The sequence below is a fragment of the Littorina saxatilis genome, linkage group LG3 (genome assembly GCF_037325665.1).
Source record: "Littorina saxatilis isolate snail1 linkage group LG3, US_GU_Lsax_2.0, whole genome shotgun sequence".
Taxonomy (NCBI): Eukaryota; Metazoa; Mollusca; class Gastropoda; order Littorinimorpha; family Littorinidae; genus Littorina; species Littorina saxatilis.
The window spans coordinates 33772790-33790336 of record NC_090247.1 but is presented as its reverse complement, the minus strand read 5'-3'; the positions used below and the strand labels follow the sequence as shown (position 1 = coordinate 33790336).

The 17547-nt window shown below is 40.2% G+C and overlaps 1 protein-coding gene across 1 annotated transcript in view; it reads right to left on the bottom strand.

The window, feature by feature from the left end:
• The window catches only part of LOC138962194 (androglobin-like), a 248118-nt gene that overhangs the window by 45106 nt on the left and 185465 nt on the right, over window positions 1-17547 (bottom strand). The window contains exons 26-30 of the mRNA XM_070333927.1: window positions 6811-6879; window positions 4377-4397; window positions 2728-2764; window positions 2111-2284; window positions 127-280 (exon numbers count right to left, since the gene is read on the bottom strand). Coding sequence (XP_070190028.1) covers window positions 127-280; window positions 2111-2284; window positions 2728-2764; window positions 4377-4397; window positions 6811-6879 — 455 coding nt within the window. The remainder of the gene's footprint in view (window positions 1-126; window positions 281-2110; window positions 2285-2727; window positions 2765-4376; window positions 4398-6810; window positions 6880-17547) is intronic.

Sequence of the window (17547 nt, the reverse complement as noted above, 5' to 3'; positions counted from 1 at the left end):
TACATCTGTTTCAGCCACATGATCACACACGTCAAGTCAGCCAATTATAAAGTAAGCCATATGACCCAAGAGGGAGCCTACAAAACCAAACAGATATAAAGCAATGATGGTCAAGGCGCTACATACCCAGCAGGTAAGCTGAGGACAGCAGCGCGTGTGCCAGTGGTACGCAGTCGTAGGATGGGCTGACCGGTCACCAGGCTTTTCCATGAGTACGGCTCCGCTACCAACGTGCCAGGCGTCACAGGGGGTGGTGGTGCGTGCTCTCGCCCAATGGATCCTACCGCAAGAACAAAATTTGTAACAGTGATCAAGAAAAGAACAAAACTAGAAAGATCATAAAGGACGGTCTTGCCTTTCTTGCACCGCAGTTATCTTTTTTCTGCACGTACTGGCTAAATTCCCCCATCAGCCTTGACAGGTGCTTCCTTTTCTTGATCCAAAAGATACTTTCTTGGCAAAGCCCAAAGTTTTCAGATTATAAAATAGGCACTCAAAAATTCACTCCTTGGAGTAATACATATGTCGTAAAACGATAAAAAACGCTCGCGCTGGACCCGAGTACTCTTCAGACATTCACACACACACACACACACACACACACACACACACACACACACACACACACACACACACTCTCTCTCTCTCTCCCTCACTCTCTCTCTCTCTTTCTTTCTTACACACACACACACACACACACACACACACACACACACACACACACACACACACACACACACACACGAGTACAGACTCATGCACACACACACACACACACACACACACACACAAACACACACACACACACACACACACACACACACAAACAGTAACACTAACACATGTGCACAAAATGAATCGAACCCGGATCACTTTGGCCATAGACTCTCTCGTGCTCTCTGTCTCTCTTTCACCGAGACCAAACCCTGCATTGTAATTTCTTTGCCGAGACCATTTCCCCACCCGTTGTCTGGCTTGCACTGAAATCATGCTTTTCTCGTCACTGCGTGACGTGTTCGCCGCCCAAGTCTTCCCTTTAGTTCAGGCTGTTCGCAAAGCGACCAGCCTCCCACCGCAAAAACTCCCACCGTTAAGAGTGGCTTTTGTGATTTATTTCGCATTTAGGTCCCAGGTAACATTATGAAGTTTTAATACGATCAATCGGACCTATTATCAAGTTAGTGTATCAACTTTTGAAAGAACTGCGCCCAGTAGTTTCCCAGCAATAAGCCGTTAAGTCGAGACAGACACATACACACACACACAATTAAAGTCTGTTGGACCCTTGTACTGCGTACTCGGGGATAAGAAATTTATACCAAAGAGGATGTGCCATCAGTTATAAAGGTTTTACATCCTTGTAAGACAGAAGATTGCACTTACAAAAATCAATCAGATCCATATAATTGTCCTAACACGCGCAAGAGATTGAGCAAATACAATCATGACTAAATTTGCACACCTGTCCAGGCAAGGTGCCATTGGTGTATTACTCCTGTTAATGTCTGGAACTACTGACCTGAGCTTCACAATCAAAACAAAAGTATGAGCCTGGATCTATATACCCAGTGGAACCCCCTTTTTATGACCTCCCAAAAATGTGAGAAAATCAGGCCTGAAAAGGGAGGCAGTTACAGACGTTACAAACGGAAAACCTATAGGTCCTTAAAAGTTTGTTTGTTTGTCTGCTTAACGCCCAGCCGACCACGAAGGGCCATATCAGGGCGGTGCTGCTTTGACATATAACGTGCGCCACACACAAGACAGAAGTCGCAGCACAGGCTTCATGTCTCACCCAGTCACATTATTCTGACACAGGACCAACCAGTCCTAGCACTAACCCCATAATGCCAGACGCCAGGCGGAGCAGCCACTAGATTGCCAATTTTAAAGTCTTAGGTATGACCCGGCCGGGGTTCGAACCCACGACCTCCCGATCACGGGGCGGACGCCTTACCACTAGGCCAACCGTGCCGGTCTGGTCCTTAAAAGGGGTGAGATCTTGAAATAAAGGGTGTTAACGAGAGGTTCCACTGTACTGAAGAGGGCATTGAACAATCAACAAGACCTAAAGGCATCATGAGTGAAGATGCAAGTTGAAGGGTCCTACCTTCTATTACACTGATGCTGCTAACGGCAGTGGGTTCCTTCTCTGACTCCTTGTCCTTGTCTTTGTCCTTGCCCTTGCCTCCCTTCTTCTCCTCCACGATGGTGGGAGGGTCAAACCAGCGCGGCAACACCGAGTAGGATATCACGATCTCCGTGGGGTTCAGGTTGTCCACAACTTCCCAACATTAAGGAAAATTGGCGCACAAAGCTTGGCCATTTCTGTGAATTCTTGCCGTAAGTGTTAATTGTATAAACCACTGTCTTTTCTCGGATGAAGTTTTGTAAGCAGTGACTTGTCTGCCTTTTCAACTCATCCCCTACAAAGTAATTGTACAAAATAGCTCTGAATTGGGCGGTGAGCAACTTATTTAATTTCAACTCATTCCGGACAGCTGCCGATTAAAAATAAACAAAGTAATCATGCTATCAACATCAACACTTCATTCTTAATTGAACATATTTATTAATTTGATTGCATGAATGTTCAGATGACTAAAACAAAACCTGTCCCTGATTGACATTATTACACATTGTCTCAGACACTATCTTTAAAGTCAACCCTGTGCTATCCCCCCCCCCCCCCCCCCCCAAACCTATCCAGCCAAGAAAAAAGGATACACAAGAAGTAGGAGGCCTTGTCTTCTGGTCCTGGGCTCTACACGCACAGAGAAAAAAAGCAAAATAAAATAAGTATTATTTGCTACAAACCCTAAATCTTTTCAGCATTCTTCTATGCGTTCACTTTCCACACCAAAGGCATTGCCTATTATCTATTTGTCTTCAAAGTTGTTCTTCTCATTCTTCTTGTTTTCTTAGCATCTAATGGAAAATACATGTTCATACTCATTTGAAAGAAAAAAGGCTTAAAAGTGAGAAAAGAACACAGGTACAGTAAATAGGTATAAGACAATAGATAAGAAGTGCATGCAACAACAAGCATCCTTCAGCATATTGTGTATACATACGTACCTCACCACAGCAAGAAAACAAAGTGACATTAATTGTGCATCCCCACACTGCAAAAACAGCTGTTATGCCAGTCTTTATCAACATGCAACCTGTCTTCTTCTTATGCTTAAAAGAAAACCAAATATCATTTTACACACAACCGGTATATAAACTAAAGTTACAAAGTGTGTTACTTGCTAGGAATATTTTCCAAATACATAACACTTTAAACTTCAAACATAATTAAGATCTCAGCAAAAGGCACTAAACTGAAATAATTCTACCCACAGAAAATATACAATCGTAATCAAATTATGAATCCTCTTGAAACCATCAGAAAATATTACAATTGTTGTCATTCTCTCCTTTTATATTAACCCTATATTTCAAGAGAAATGAATAAACACATGCACTTTATTAATTTATAAACATGCATATGAATGTTATTGGACACATGCTCTCACACACTGGCAACCAGATCATGCAGGAATTCAACACACAACTCTTGGCCAATTGCCAAAAACAAACGTTAAAGATCAACACAACCAAAACTACAATTAATGTTCTACTGCTGATATGTTCAACTTCAAGTTACCAAGACAAACTTTGTTCTCAAAATTCCTTTTCAATTTCTCCGGAGACATGTAGAAGTTACAGAAATATTACGTGACGCCAGTATTCACTTTTTGATGTCTTTTCAAATTTTGTCTGGCTGTGCATGTATCGATATCATATATCATTATAGATGACAATTTGTAGCAGAGAAAGATGAACCACCTCTACAAAAAATCTAATCCAACTTCAAGGATTGAGTATCAAGATACAGGTGGATATTGATTTGAGAGTAAGAGACAGCAGAGCAAGAGACTGAGAAATAGTGTGAATTGAGACTGATAGTGACATAGCGAGTGAGAGGGCGATTAGAAGAAAGAAGACTGTTACTAAATAAGGACACCCGAAGACACTGACAGGGCTCAGATTAAATGAGATGAAAATAATATTCTGTATTAGGAGTGGAAGGGAGCGAGGGTGAGATCTATGAGATCGTGGGAAGGAGGGAGGGGAGGGAGCGAGGGAGGAAAGGGAGAGAGGGAGGGGGGAAGGGGCACAGAGACAGAGCCACAGACAGCTGAAAGCGAAATACAAGAAAAGATAAGAAAGAAATAAGATGGTGCAGCAATCAAGGGCCTACATAGTGTGGCATAAGCATCAGTCAAAGACAGTTTACTCAAAAAGGCAAGTCAGATCGTGTCTATAACATGTGAATCAAATTATATTGAAAACCAGAACCAGAACATGTAAAGTTGACTGATACATACGGAATCAGATGGGATCAGTAGCTGTATCAAAATAAATAGTTTATCTTCATCATGCTGTCAGTAGTAAAGCATCACTTTGAAAAGAAAGCAAAGATTATGCCATATGTCCGTATACATACACACACACACAAACACAGATAAAAATCCGTACGCACCCAAGCAAGGTTTAGAAAAAGTTTCTTCATGCAGCAAAATGGTTAGTCAAGCATACCATATTTTGGGACTATAAGGCGTTTTGATCGTTGCAAAAGGAGTAACCCTAATTTTTAAGCTTAAAATGAGAACAAGAAGGGCAAAGCCCATACGACTCACATGCTTTACACATTTTTCCTACCAAAATACATGTGACCTTGACCCAAGGTCAAGGTCATCCAAGGTCATGCAACACAAAGCTGTTAATTCAAGACATAGGAAGTACAATGGTGCTTATTGGCTCTTTGTACCATGAGATATGGTCACTTTTAGTGGTTCACTACCTTATTTTGGTCACATTTCATAAGGGTCAAAGTGACCTTGACCTTGATCATATGTGACCAAATGTGTCTCATGATGAAAGCATAACATGTGCCCCACATAATTTTTAAGTTTGAAACAGTTATCTTCCATAGTTCAGGGTCAAGGTCACTTCAAAATATGTATACAATCCAACTTTGAAGAGCTCCTGTGACCTTGACCTTGAAGCAAGGTAAACCAAACTGGTATCAAAAGATGGGGCTTACTTTGCCCTATATATCATATATAGGTGAGGTATTGAATCTCAAAAACTTCAGAGAAAATGGGAAAAATGGGAAAAATAGCTGTTTTTTTGACAACAGTTATGGCCCCTGCGACCTTGACCTTGAAGCAAAGTCAAGATGCTATGTATGTTTTTGGGGGCCTTGTCATCATACACCATCTTGCCAAATTTGGTACTGATAGACTGAATAGTGTCCAAGAAATATCCAACGTTAAAGTTTTCCGGACGGACGGACGGACGGACGGACGGACGACTCGGGTGAGTACATAGACTCCCTTTTGCTTTGCATGTGAGTCAAAAATCCACACAATAAGTGCTTCAAGTGTATTGGACGCAAGTCAAAGGAAGCCTACAGTGTGGAAATAATGTTTTCTCCGGATGTGCAATGAGATCAAATAGTCTGCATTCTGAGAGCTGTTTGGGTTGTGACCTCACTGGTCAATGACCATATTTTCAGCTGAGACCAACTGCCTGCCCTAGTTTACAGACACTAATACCTTAATCTGACCCGGGGTCAATGACCTCGTAACTATGACACCAACACCTTTGATGTCTGAGAGGAAACTTTGTCCAGGTCATAGAAGCAGAAACATGCATATCACTAGAGAGGGATTGTTCCCTTTTTTTGTATAGCGATGTGGGTATATCTGAACTCTTCTTTAGCCATACACAAGGCAATTCTGGTCAATAGAGCGCAGGGGTAAAAGTTGAAAAAAAATGTTGCGCCTTATAGTCCCGAAAGTACGGTAGGGGGATATTTGTGTTGCATGGTTGTTAGTCTTGTCATAATAGGTATTCTGCAGTGCAACCATTTACACTAGGAATACATCCCCCAAAATTGAAAATCACACTTATATATACACTCATCCTTACATACATACATACATGTATGGGCAATATCTATAAGGGATAAAACTAATGAGTTTTAAGTCTAGGAGGTAAGACTTCTGTGAGGAAGGGGATCCCACTTTCGCAAGGTTCTACAATGTATGGTTCAATATTCAGGGTGAAATAGGATCAAATTTCTACATAAAACTCTGGGTAACCCCTCTACTTTGCTGCTTTCTCCTACTTTTATTTTCTTTCCGTTATTTCTATGTTGTAGCCAATTCTAACAGTAACAGTGCTAAAAAGACAAATGATGCGACCATTTTGTGCGGGCGTCCTTGAGCTGTTAAAACCATGTGGCATGCAACTTGTTACTTTGTGACTATAGTCTCATTTTCATTATTACATTACTATAGTGCTTCACAACCTTCAAGACTTTTTGCGCGTCAAAAGCTCTAGCTATACCATCCACAAGTGTGCAATTTACAAACTTTCATTTTGCATCCCTTAATTCTACCAAAGCAATCTATATATCTTCAATCGACTACACATCTTTTTCAAGCAAGTTCTAAATTTGTATCCAACCCAATTTTTCCACCATGGAGAAATATCCTCTCTCTTTTATGCCTGTCTGATCTGACATCAGCTTGTCTAACTCAAGCACAGAATAGCTCTGCTGTTCATTTATTTTTCCTTGATTAATTCTTGTTTCAGTGCATATTCCTGACAACCTGATGGCCAGTGCCGAGCGCCAGTGCCCTCACAAGCCAGGCTACTCACGCCAACACCATTAGTGGGGGAGGGTGCGGGATGCGGGTGCAAACTGGTGGAGGAGGGGGCTTGGGAAGGTTTGCTGGAGGCTGTATTTACCCCCGGGGCAATCGCTGCTGGCTTCTTGTCTCCCTTGGCTGGCGCTGCCGTACTGCTGGGACTGACATTCTGCAATTGAAAACGTGGAATACATGATGGACAATTTCTTCTTTATCTTGAGGTTTTACACAAACCTCAAACATTTTCATCTGATGAGCTGCAAATAAGCATTTAACATAACTAATAAAACACATGCAGATTCTTCCTGCCAATTTCTTTCCAGCAAAATGAACATGCCTAATTTATATGCAGCACAGCTTTGCTGCTAAAACATTTACGGACTTGATCTGTACAGTACCAGCAAAGCACTTTAAAAAATCTTTGAAAACTATGCAAGTCCTGATTTTATCCCCTACTTGATCAAACAATAGACTGACACTAACGAATGCTGCAAAAGAAGATTGTGGTACTTATATATACTTAACCTAAACTACAAAAGCCAAAAACAAATGATCTCTTTCTGTTCCCTCCCCTAGCTTAAACCACTTGCAAGTATACACTGACCATCTCAAAAGCTGACAATGTATTTTATATGAACAAATGCAATACATTGACAATGTATTCTGCACTTAAAGCAATATATGTAGCTAGAAATATCTTATCTAAAATACAGATATGTACATATATCGTCCTTGTCCGATTAAAACATCGTAACTCGATTTTTCGCGAAATCTACTTTTTTACATCAAAATAATCTACGATTTTTTCTCTATTTTTTGGTTATTGTGGTGAAAGCCAAAGATTGCTGGAAGTCAGTTAAAAATGGGTACAAAAATACCTCGTATATAATTTTAGCAAAAACGCGAAACAAAATTACACGTAACTTGAGTTACGAGCTTTTTTTCGTTCGCGTGTTTATCAGTTATCAGTCGTATGTCGACTTACAACTTTTCTAACATCTAAACACGGCGGTAAATGAACTGTTTCTGTTAGATACAAGGTTACGGTAACATATGTCGACTTACAACTTTTCTAACATCTAAACACGGCGGTAAATGAACTGTTTCTGTTAGATACAAGGTTACGGTAACATATCCGTACACTCAGAGTTTAGGTACAATTAAATATTAGCGTCATTAATGAAGTGCCCACATTACGTATTGTGTAATGACAATCTACGACATCAGTTATTGTTCAAATGATTGTTTTGTTAGTATTTTTACTTTGCTGAGTACAAAAGCATAACTACAAAGAGAGATTAAGTAGTTGAAGTATTCTGACATATCTCTTAACTATGTAATAGTTCAGTCCTGAACTTCTGATCTTATTTGTTAGCTGAAGATGTACTGTATGCATATGTCACGTCCTGAAGTTGTGTTCTAGTGTCTGAATGCAGTCCGTCATGTCTGGCAGTGGGTCCTTCACACCTGAAAGTCAATTCTCTTCGCTTGAAGATGTTAGGTTTGTGTGCTGTGTGCTGTGTGTGCCTGAATAAAAATTCTATACCATGGGATTTCAAAACGGAACTTATCATAGATGACATCACTGTTCGTATGAACTCTGATTGGGTTTCGTGGGTGTACTGTGTCCATTATCATGGTCAGTTTCATGTGGACTACAATTGGACCCAACAACTGTAAAGCATGACAAAAACTGTATCTGCTCGACTTGTTTGCATTAGGAGTCATGTTTGCTCTGTCTGCAGTGCAAGCTCCGCATGAGCGAGCAGGGGTCAATTGATGGTGCAGCTTTCGCTTGGAAACAAAGTCACTATCTTCCAGGATTAATGGAAGTAGTGAAGCAAACCAAACATTGTGATTCATCAACCCCCAAAAACATCGAACGCAGAAGAAGAAGAAGAACCAACCCCCAAAACTATGAATGCAACGTCGTTTGCTGTGAATCCAAGTACGGAAACATCCCATAGCATGTGTACCAGATGCACATTCAACGGAAAGACGAAGCTTCAAACAAAAGAACATTGACAAGAGGGTCGCTAAAGAGAATGGTGATGTCCAAGTTTTCACCATGTATCTGCAGGTCGACTTGTTGGACCTATGTATCTCAAATGACGAATACTTCAAGACCAAGCTGTGCCGCCATTACTTCACATTGTACAACTTGAGTGACACAGAGGTTACTTGCTACTTTTAGGATGAGCCAACAAGAGAAGTCAAAAGCAACAGTTGGCAAAACAACCAAGGCAATCATTATGTACAATGACTGTTGTGGGTACCAGAACCGCAGTTTAATAGTCTTGGGAAACGCCGGCCATCTTTACTTTGCAGTCAGTCAAGGAAAAGTCGTTTTCCTAAAGTTTCCTGAGAAAGGTCATACCTGGATAAAACTTAACAAGAAATTCCTCCGAGGTAGGAAAAACACCCCCGTCCTTACCAGAAGTCAGAAGTCAGAAGAGAGAAAGTCAGAAGTCAAAAGTCAAAAGTCAGAAGTCAAAAGTCAAAAGTCAAAAGTCAAAAGTCAAAAGTCAAAAGTCAAAAGTCAGAAGTCAGAAGTCAAAAGTCAAAAGTCAGAAGTCAGAAGTCAGAAGTCAAAAGTCAAAAGTCAAAAGTCAGAAGTCAGAAGTCAGAAGTCAGAAGTCAAAAGTCAAAAGTCAGAAGTCAGAAGTCAGAAGTCAGAAGTCAGAAGTCAGAAGTCAAACGTCAGAAGTCAGAAGTCAAAAGTCAAAAGTCAAAAGTCAGAAGTCAGAAGTCAGAAGTCAGAAGTCAGAAGTCAGAAGTCGAAAGTCAGAAGTCAGAAGTCAGAAGTCAGAAGTCAAAAGTCAAGTCAGAAGTCAAAAGTCAAAAGTCAGAAGTCAAAAGTCAAAAGTCAAAAGTCAGAAGTCAGAAGTCAAAAGTCAAAAGTCAGAAGTCAAAAGTCAAAAGTCAGAAGTCAGAAGTCAGAATGTAAACACAGGGTCCATTGCGAAAGGGTACGTCGAGGTAGAACTCACTGCCACCAACTGAGAAGGTTATTTCCCTTTGACCATTAATATGTCACTCTTAATCTTAATCCACCAATAACTCCCTAACCGTGTGTTTGACTGGTCCCAATTTTTGTAAGGACCGTCTCAGGAATGTATAGAACCTGTTCACCAAGTTTGGTGACGATCGGTCCGTTCATTCTTGAGATCTATATGCGAACACAAACACACAAACAAACAAACACATCCAGTGAAACCTATACACACCCCTATACCGGGGGGTGTAAAAAGTGGACTCTCATGTACACCCAGCTATCAATGAGCCCTATATCACCCCCCATCTCTACACAGTACGGCTGACCATCAAAGACATAAAGTGGCAGCACCTTCAACATGTCAAGGAGGTTTTTCCAGTAGATTCATGCCAATACTATGATGGTCTACCCCATGGTCGTTAAGCTCTGCATTCTCATGAGTGGTCATCCTGCATAACTACTAAAGGACATTTAGATGACAATTGCACTCAAACTAAGATATCTCATTGTTTTCAAGGAATACCCTGTTTTATGTGCATACACAAAGGCTCTTGTAAAGTTGTATGGATGTTTAATATACGCTTCCCTGCAAGCAAAGAATGTTATGTTTGGTCGGGTTTTAAAAAAGAAAAACTCGTATCTTGCAATTTTGTTGAATATCGTGCGTTGTAATTGTGCCTAACACTATTTAATTACACACAGTAATTTGTTTGTGTTTGTAGATCATGTGCACAAAAAATTGGCTTATTTTGATGACAAGTTATTTTTTAACACTTTCGCGACGGGACACTGATAAATCAGTAACAGCGCTGACACGCCCATGGACGGGACGCTTATAAATCAGTAACAGCCATACAGGGTACACGACTCGTGATTGCTTCCCGGTTTTTGAAGCTTGCAGTAAATTGAGTTGTTTCCCTTGACACACTTTGCGTGCCCTTCCGCCATATGCAAAATTAGCCTGATTTGTGTGGTTTTTTCGAGAAAAAAAAATGAATCGAAGGCGAGCCTTGTCACGGGAGGAGATTCTCCGGATGTTGGATCTTGAGGACCCTGTAGATCATGATTCCGACGTGTTGTTTTCGCCTCAAGAAAGCGATAATAGCAGTGATATTGAGGAAGAAACAGTCCTGTTCAGTGTTGCTAGTATGAGTCGGCAAACTACACGTGTTAGGGTGGTACTGCATGAATCTTCGAATGTGTAGTTGCAAGGGGGGCGTGGCAGCACTGATAACAATGGATGGCTGGAGCGTCCTAATCCTTTTGGAAATGTTCATAGGTGTACAGTTGGGACTTTGTTGTGAAAATGTGACTTATATTCAATATGGATTACCTAGACATCATTTGGTGAGTGTCACAGTTTTGTTTCATTTGAGTCAGGATGCTGTGAGTGAATGCGGGATTTGCTTGTTTTTTTCTTTGTACTGTCTCCTTATTTCTGTGTAGAATTTTAACAATATTTCAGCTAATTCATAGGTTTTACACCTTGTTTGGTTATAAAATTATTTATAATACTTTCTGTTAAAAAATAACTTTTAAACAAGAAGGGCAAAGCCCATACGACTCACATGCTTTACACATTTTTCCTACCAAAATACATGTGACCTTGACCCAAGGTCAAGGTCATCCAAGGTCATGCAACACAAAACTGTTAATTCAAGACATAGGAAGTACAATGGTGCTTATTGGCTCTTTCTACCATGAGATATGGTAACTTTTAGTGGTTCACTACCTTATTTTGGTCACATTTCATAAGGGTCAAAGTGACCTTGACCTTGATCATATGTGACCAAATGTGTCTCATGATGAAAGCATAACATGTGCCCCACATAATTTTTAAGTTTGAAACAGTTATCTTCCATACTTCAGGGTCAAGGTCACTTCAAAATATGTATACAATCCAACTTTGAAGAGCTCCTGTGACCTTGACCTTGAAGCAAGGTAAACCAAACTGGTATCAAAAGATGGGGCTTACTTTGCCCTATATATCATATATAGGTGAGGTATTGAATCTCAAAAACTTCAGAGAAAATGGGAAAAATGTGAAAAATAGCTGTTTTTTAGGCAACATTTATGGCCCCTGCGACCTTGACCTTGAAGCAAGGTCAAGATGCTATGTATGTTTTTTGGGGCCTTGTCATCATACACCATCTTGCCAAATTTGGTACTGATAGACTGAATAGTGTCCAAGAAATATCCAACGTTAAAGTTTTCCGGACGGACGACTCGGGTGAGTACATAGACTCACTTTTGCTTCGCATGTGAGTCAAAAAGCAGTGGAAAAGAAAACACACACAAAAAAACGTTAAAAAACACAAATTATCCCCCTTTCCTAAAACAAATCGCGTGACAAACTTATAAATAGCATGACTGAACTGGGCATCCATTTTTTAATTAGTACAAAAAATTTAGTGGTGATTGGACTTAATTCAAGCTTGCTAGACAGATTTCTTTACAGTTACTGATTTTTGGTAAGTTTCTTGGTGGCAAGCTTGGGCAGGCAGGACGTCAACGCCGTGGCAGTGCTAGTCACAATAGTGTTAAGACGTTTTTTGTGTTTTTCTCGAAACGCTAAAAATCGATTTACGAGGTTTCAATCGGACAAGGACGATATGCACATCACTGACCTAAAGCAAAAGATATTGTTTGCAGTTGCATGACTTCTTTCACCAATGTCTGGTATACTTACAAACGCACTATAGTGTTAAACACATACAAACTTTTACATAAAACATGAAGAAACAAGAAATTGCTGTACAGAATGCGGACACAGCTGAAGCTTCTAAAATAAAGTGAATAATTCTCCAAACTAATCACACAGATATCTGCAAGCAACAACAAAAGGAGAAAAAGCATGCTGGTCGGTTCTTTTTAATTCACTGGAACACAACCTAGACAAACTGAACAGAAGACACTCTCAAGTTGTTTCTCTTTCAAAGCAGGAAGAATAACACACATCAGAACTGATTTGTACTACAAAGTCAACTCAAGTATATAAACACACAAATTGACATGTGTTATACTTGGGATCAATCAAATAATAATGTCAAAACATGTAGCAGACCAAACGTTTACTAAAGCACACACCTATACTAACAATGAGGGTGAAGACAAACAACTGTGATAAAATGAAGCAAAACAAACAACTATGTAAATCAACATTTAAACCTACACATCCTCATGCACTCACATCCCTGTGCATGTGTGTGCATGCATGTGTGTATGCGTGTGCATGTGCGTGTGCATGTGTGTATGTGTATGTGTGTGCATGTGTGTGTGTGCTTGGCAAGTGACCACTACACTTTCGCATCTACATCTATTGACCAGCCTATGATGACTCTCCACCGGCTAGCTTGTAGGTTATTTCAAAGAAATGCAAGCACTGATAAACCTATAGATGTCATGTATTTTACATTCTGATTCAGCACAAAACCCTTTGCAAGTCTAAGCTAGTGGTTACTGATAACTCATCCTGCATTTCTCTCCTGCACAGTCACATAAACACACATACACACACACATACACACACACACACACACACACACACACACCCAATAGCTATTTTCTTTTTCAAATTTCTTAATATTTCCCGGCAAGATATTCCACCTGAGCTGCCAGTATGCCAATAACCCTCCGGCTTATTTCTTTTGCGCTGGACGGTCGTCAATACTGAAAGCGCTCTAATAAATCTCTAAAAATGTTAAGATTCATGATGGCTCTTCTGTTTTCAGTTAAGGGGAGAGAGGTGGCACGGAAAATGAAATAAGAATATTTGTAAGTTTTCTTTGAAGTTTTGGGGTACTTTATAGAAAGAAAGCACGAAAAAGCACCTGCATGCCCAGTTTTTGACCAAGCAAGTAATATTTTCATAAAAAAAGACCAATTTCTTCCAAAAAGTACAAAAATTACACCCCATGCTCCGTGAAATTAGAAAGACATTTTTGAAGCCACAGGCTTCAAAGTTTTTGCAAATTACTCCCAGATATCAGTATCAGACTTATACAGAGCCGGTTTTGACCAAATTACCCCAGTTCAAATTCAGCAGCAAAAATTGAGAAATATACATTTTTAGCCCCAAAACTACCCATTCAGGCTTATATTATATTCTGTAAAAAAAAAAATTTGATGGATTTTTACAAAAAAGTCTACAAAAATCAAATCTAACTCTTGCAAAATATAAATAATAACTCTACCACAAGTAGTTCTAAAGAAATATCATTGCCCGCGTTGTTACTGTTCTTGAAAACCCAACTTCAGAGAAAATTGCATTTGAAAGTTTGTGAAGTGTTTCTCTACACATTATGCAGACAAATTGTTGAAAAATAAGTCTGGGTGTGTTCCTGTATTGTTCAGTCTTCTTTAAATGATTTTGGTAGTTATTCCTCTCCATCCCCCATCAGTCCAGCACCGTACACCTCCCCCTCCTGGTCTTAATTCTTGCTGCTCCAACTGACGTTGGCGACCAACACATCTTGAGAGTTGGCACGAAAACTAAATACGTACTGTTTGCTATTTTGTGTGTGCAATTTTGTTAATGTTTTTTGAAGCATTGAACCATAACCAGTCACATTCATGCTCATTTTTTAAAGTAGCACCACTATTTTTTTTTAAAACAATGATTTTTTTCAAAAAGGTCCCCAAAATTGACATTTTGCTGCACCTCTTTGTAAAAAAATAGTTGAAGCTGCAGGTTCAAAAAATGTCATAATGTGTTGACAAGTAGCTATTACAAGTTGCAGAGCTTTTTTTAAATTTTTTTTTATGAATATCAGCCTTTAGTTCCCAGTCAGGAAATAATATTGGGCGACTTTATATTTTTGCATGAAAATGCTATGTCAGGCTTTCATTCTAATAATTCATAAAAAAATATTGGTAATGTTTTTTCAAAAAGCGCTCCTGTAACTACTGGGAGAATTCATTAACAATGATTGGGGGAAAAAAATTAGTAGTCTACCACAAGTAGATGGGAAGTGAAGACCATCATCGTATGGTTACCGTCCTTGAAAATCATTCACATTCTGAGGAAATTGCATTTGAAAGTTTGTGAAGTGTTTTGCTGCGCACAGTGAAGACAGATTGACAAACCAAGAGTATGTGTGCATTCGGGTACTTTTCACTGACATTTTCCCATACTCCAAGTACTCTTCACAATCCCCTATCAGTCCAAAGTTGCACTTATGGACATCAGACTGATGCTACACTCAATGAAACATCAAGTACAGTGATTATGGCGTGGTCTGGGTGGCCGAGTGGTAACGCACTTGCGCTCGGAATCGAGAGGTTGCGTGTTCGACCCTGGGTCGGGCCGCTATTTTCTCCCCCCTTTCCTAACCTAGATGGTGGGTTCAAGTGCTAGTCTTTCGGATGAGACGAAAAACCGAGGTCCCTTCGTGTACACTATATTGGGGTGTGCACGTTAAAGATCCCACGATTGACAAAAGGGTCTTTCCTGGCAAAATTGTATAGGCATAGATAAAAATGTCCATCAAATACCCGTGTGACTTGGAATAAAGGCCGCAAAAGGTGAACATTCGCCTAACAGGCTTGAGGTTTGCTGGTCGATGTGAATGCGTGATATATTGTGTAAAAAATTCCATCTCACACGGCATAAAGCGCTTTGAACTTCGGATAAGGCGCTATATAAATAAAGAGAATAATGATCAGCTGGAAATAAGGCGTTTGGAATTTTATTTGCAACTCTCGATGTTCTCAGTTATATCGCAGGAGCAGGCATATGGTTTCTGCTAATTCTTGTTTCCATCACACAAAAACTGGTCGAGTTTTGATTAGAAATTGCTTCGAAGTAATCATTATTTTTTCCAAAACTCATGCAGCTATAGGTAGGACGTCAGTCGAGCTTCTGCCAAAATAAACTCTAGACAGAATGCTTCCCTGACAAGTTCAAGGGATTCAATGATCTAGAGGGAGAAAAGAATATCAAGTTCTTATTAGTAAAATAGATTCGGGATGAAATCCGACAGATTTTAGCCCAATATTCGAGTCACTCGAAAATGCACCGATCAGTTGTTGCATTCCTTGAATGAGAAAAGTTGGATTTTGCAACGAAGCAAATATCTAAGTCAAAATATCATTGTCTCACCAAGAATTATGTAGCCAAGTGGCGTACCCCGTCTCTTTGTGTGTGTTATCTCCTGCCCGACCCAGTTGCCTCCCCTGTCTATAGTTATTCCCTGTGTGTGTGTGTGTGTGCTAGTTACATTGGGTTTACCTTTAAATATAATATTGCCCTTTGTGCTAGGAAATCCCTAACTTAAAATGGTGAGAAGCAGCAGAGTAACCTCTAACCATCAGTGCCTAATGAGTGACTAAATAATACCTGGTTGTCTTTGTGCACTGTACTTTATTGTTATAAACCGGTCGAAGAAGTGCGTTTACTATCGTAGAGTAGACACTTAACCGGATTCATTTCTAACCTATCTTATCCCAGATTTAGGTGGTAGGATCCCATAACTTTCCCCGTTTAGCTTGTATTTGAGTATTATGTATCAGCTCTGTAACTGCTTGTAATAAGCCTTATTCTGTGTGTAACTTTGCATCTTTAACGATCCCTATCATTGGGCAGGAATTTTACGGTACAACACCCCCCGTTGGCTTAGACCGGGTAGCCTGCCTATTGGCTTATCGCCACAGGGAGTCGGAGTGACCACTGTCTTTAAAAGGGTGAACATAATAGGCTAGATCATGCAAATTAACGCATTTAGTGATCGAGCGAGCTGTGTGGTGCTCCTATTGTGTTGTGGTCGTGAACGTGTCGAATCTCTGCCCAAATGTGTCGTGAACCGGTCTAGCTGTGTAGTTTGACGCGAAGTTTGTAAGCGGTCGACCCGTGGTTTTAAATTCCGATACCTGTGCTCTTGTGTTTCGCGACTTAGGCGTCAGTTTACGTTTCAAGTGTGCTCACTGAGGAGAATCTGTAAGTAACTAAATGCTTTATTCATTCCTTATGCTTTATTCTTATGTTTCATTTGATGCTATGATGTTTGCATATGTACATTTTGCCGCTGATTTGGTCCCGGGCGATGTCCGACCGGTCCCGCGTCAGAGTTGATGACGCCATTTTGATCTATCGGAGAGATGTGTTTTCTAGATCAGTTTCTAATTACTTTCATGATTTGGCGCTGAAATTGAGCATTAATAACTTTTAATATTTGATGACCAGTTGTTCTAAAGTTGTTTTAGAGTCTTGTGAATTAAAGACTCGTAAGAATCAAGTAAGGCAGACTCGTTCTCATACGTTTCGTTTTCGCTGAGAAAAGCCTGTCTCACAATATTCTATGTCGAGTAGACCTATGTTAGATCTCCTTTTTACAAGGACAGTTTTATAACGATGAAGTCCGGTAAGGTAAGTCGAACCTTTCTCAGATTTTGGTTTTCGATGAGAAGGGATTTGAATACTTTGCTGGACAGAATTCCGCTTCGTAGCCAGTTTTGTTGAGGAACAAAGAGATTCTCAGTCAGTTTCGCTTCGCTGAGGATCGTTCTTTGTTTCCAGCACTGTAACCGTAACTTTGTAAAGGCGAAGTGTACAGCAACATGACATGCTTTATGCAGTTTTGTGATGCATTACTTTTCATGTGTTCGATCATGTTGCTGCATTTCAAGCCGTATGTCGTTGACGGTTGATTGGCTGATGTAAGATTGTAGTGTCCGCCATTTATGACCGGCGTCCCCCGTGTAATGTTAGAGCGGCCCCCCTTCCCATATTTTCCCTCTGTTCGGTGTGTCCCTTTTCCCGCCAGTTCAATGGGCTTTGTTTTGGGGAAAACACATATACACATCTTGTACACATGTACATGGCTTACCTTCCCTGCTCATTTTCCC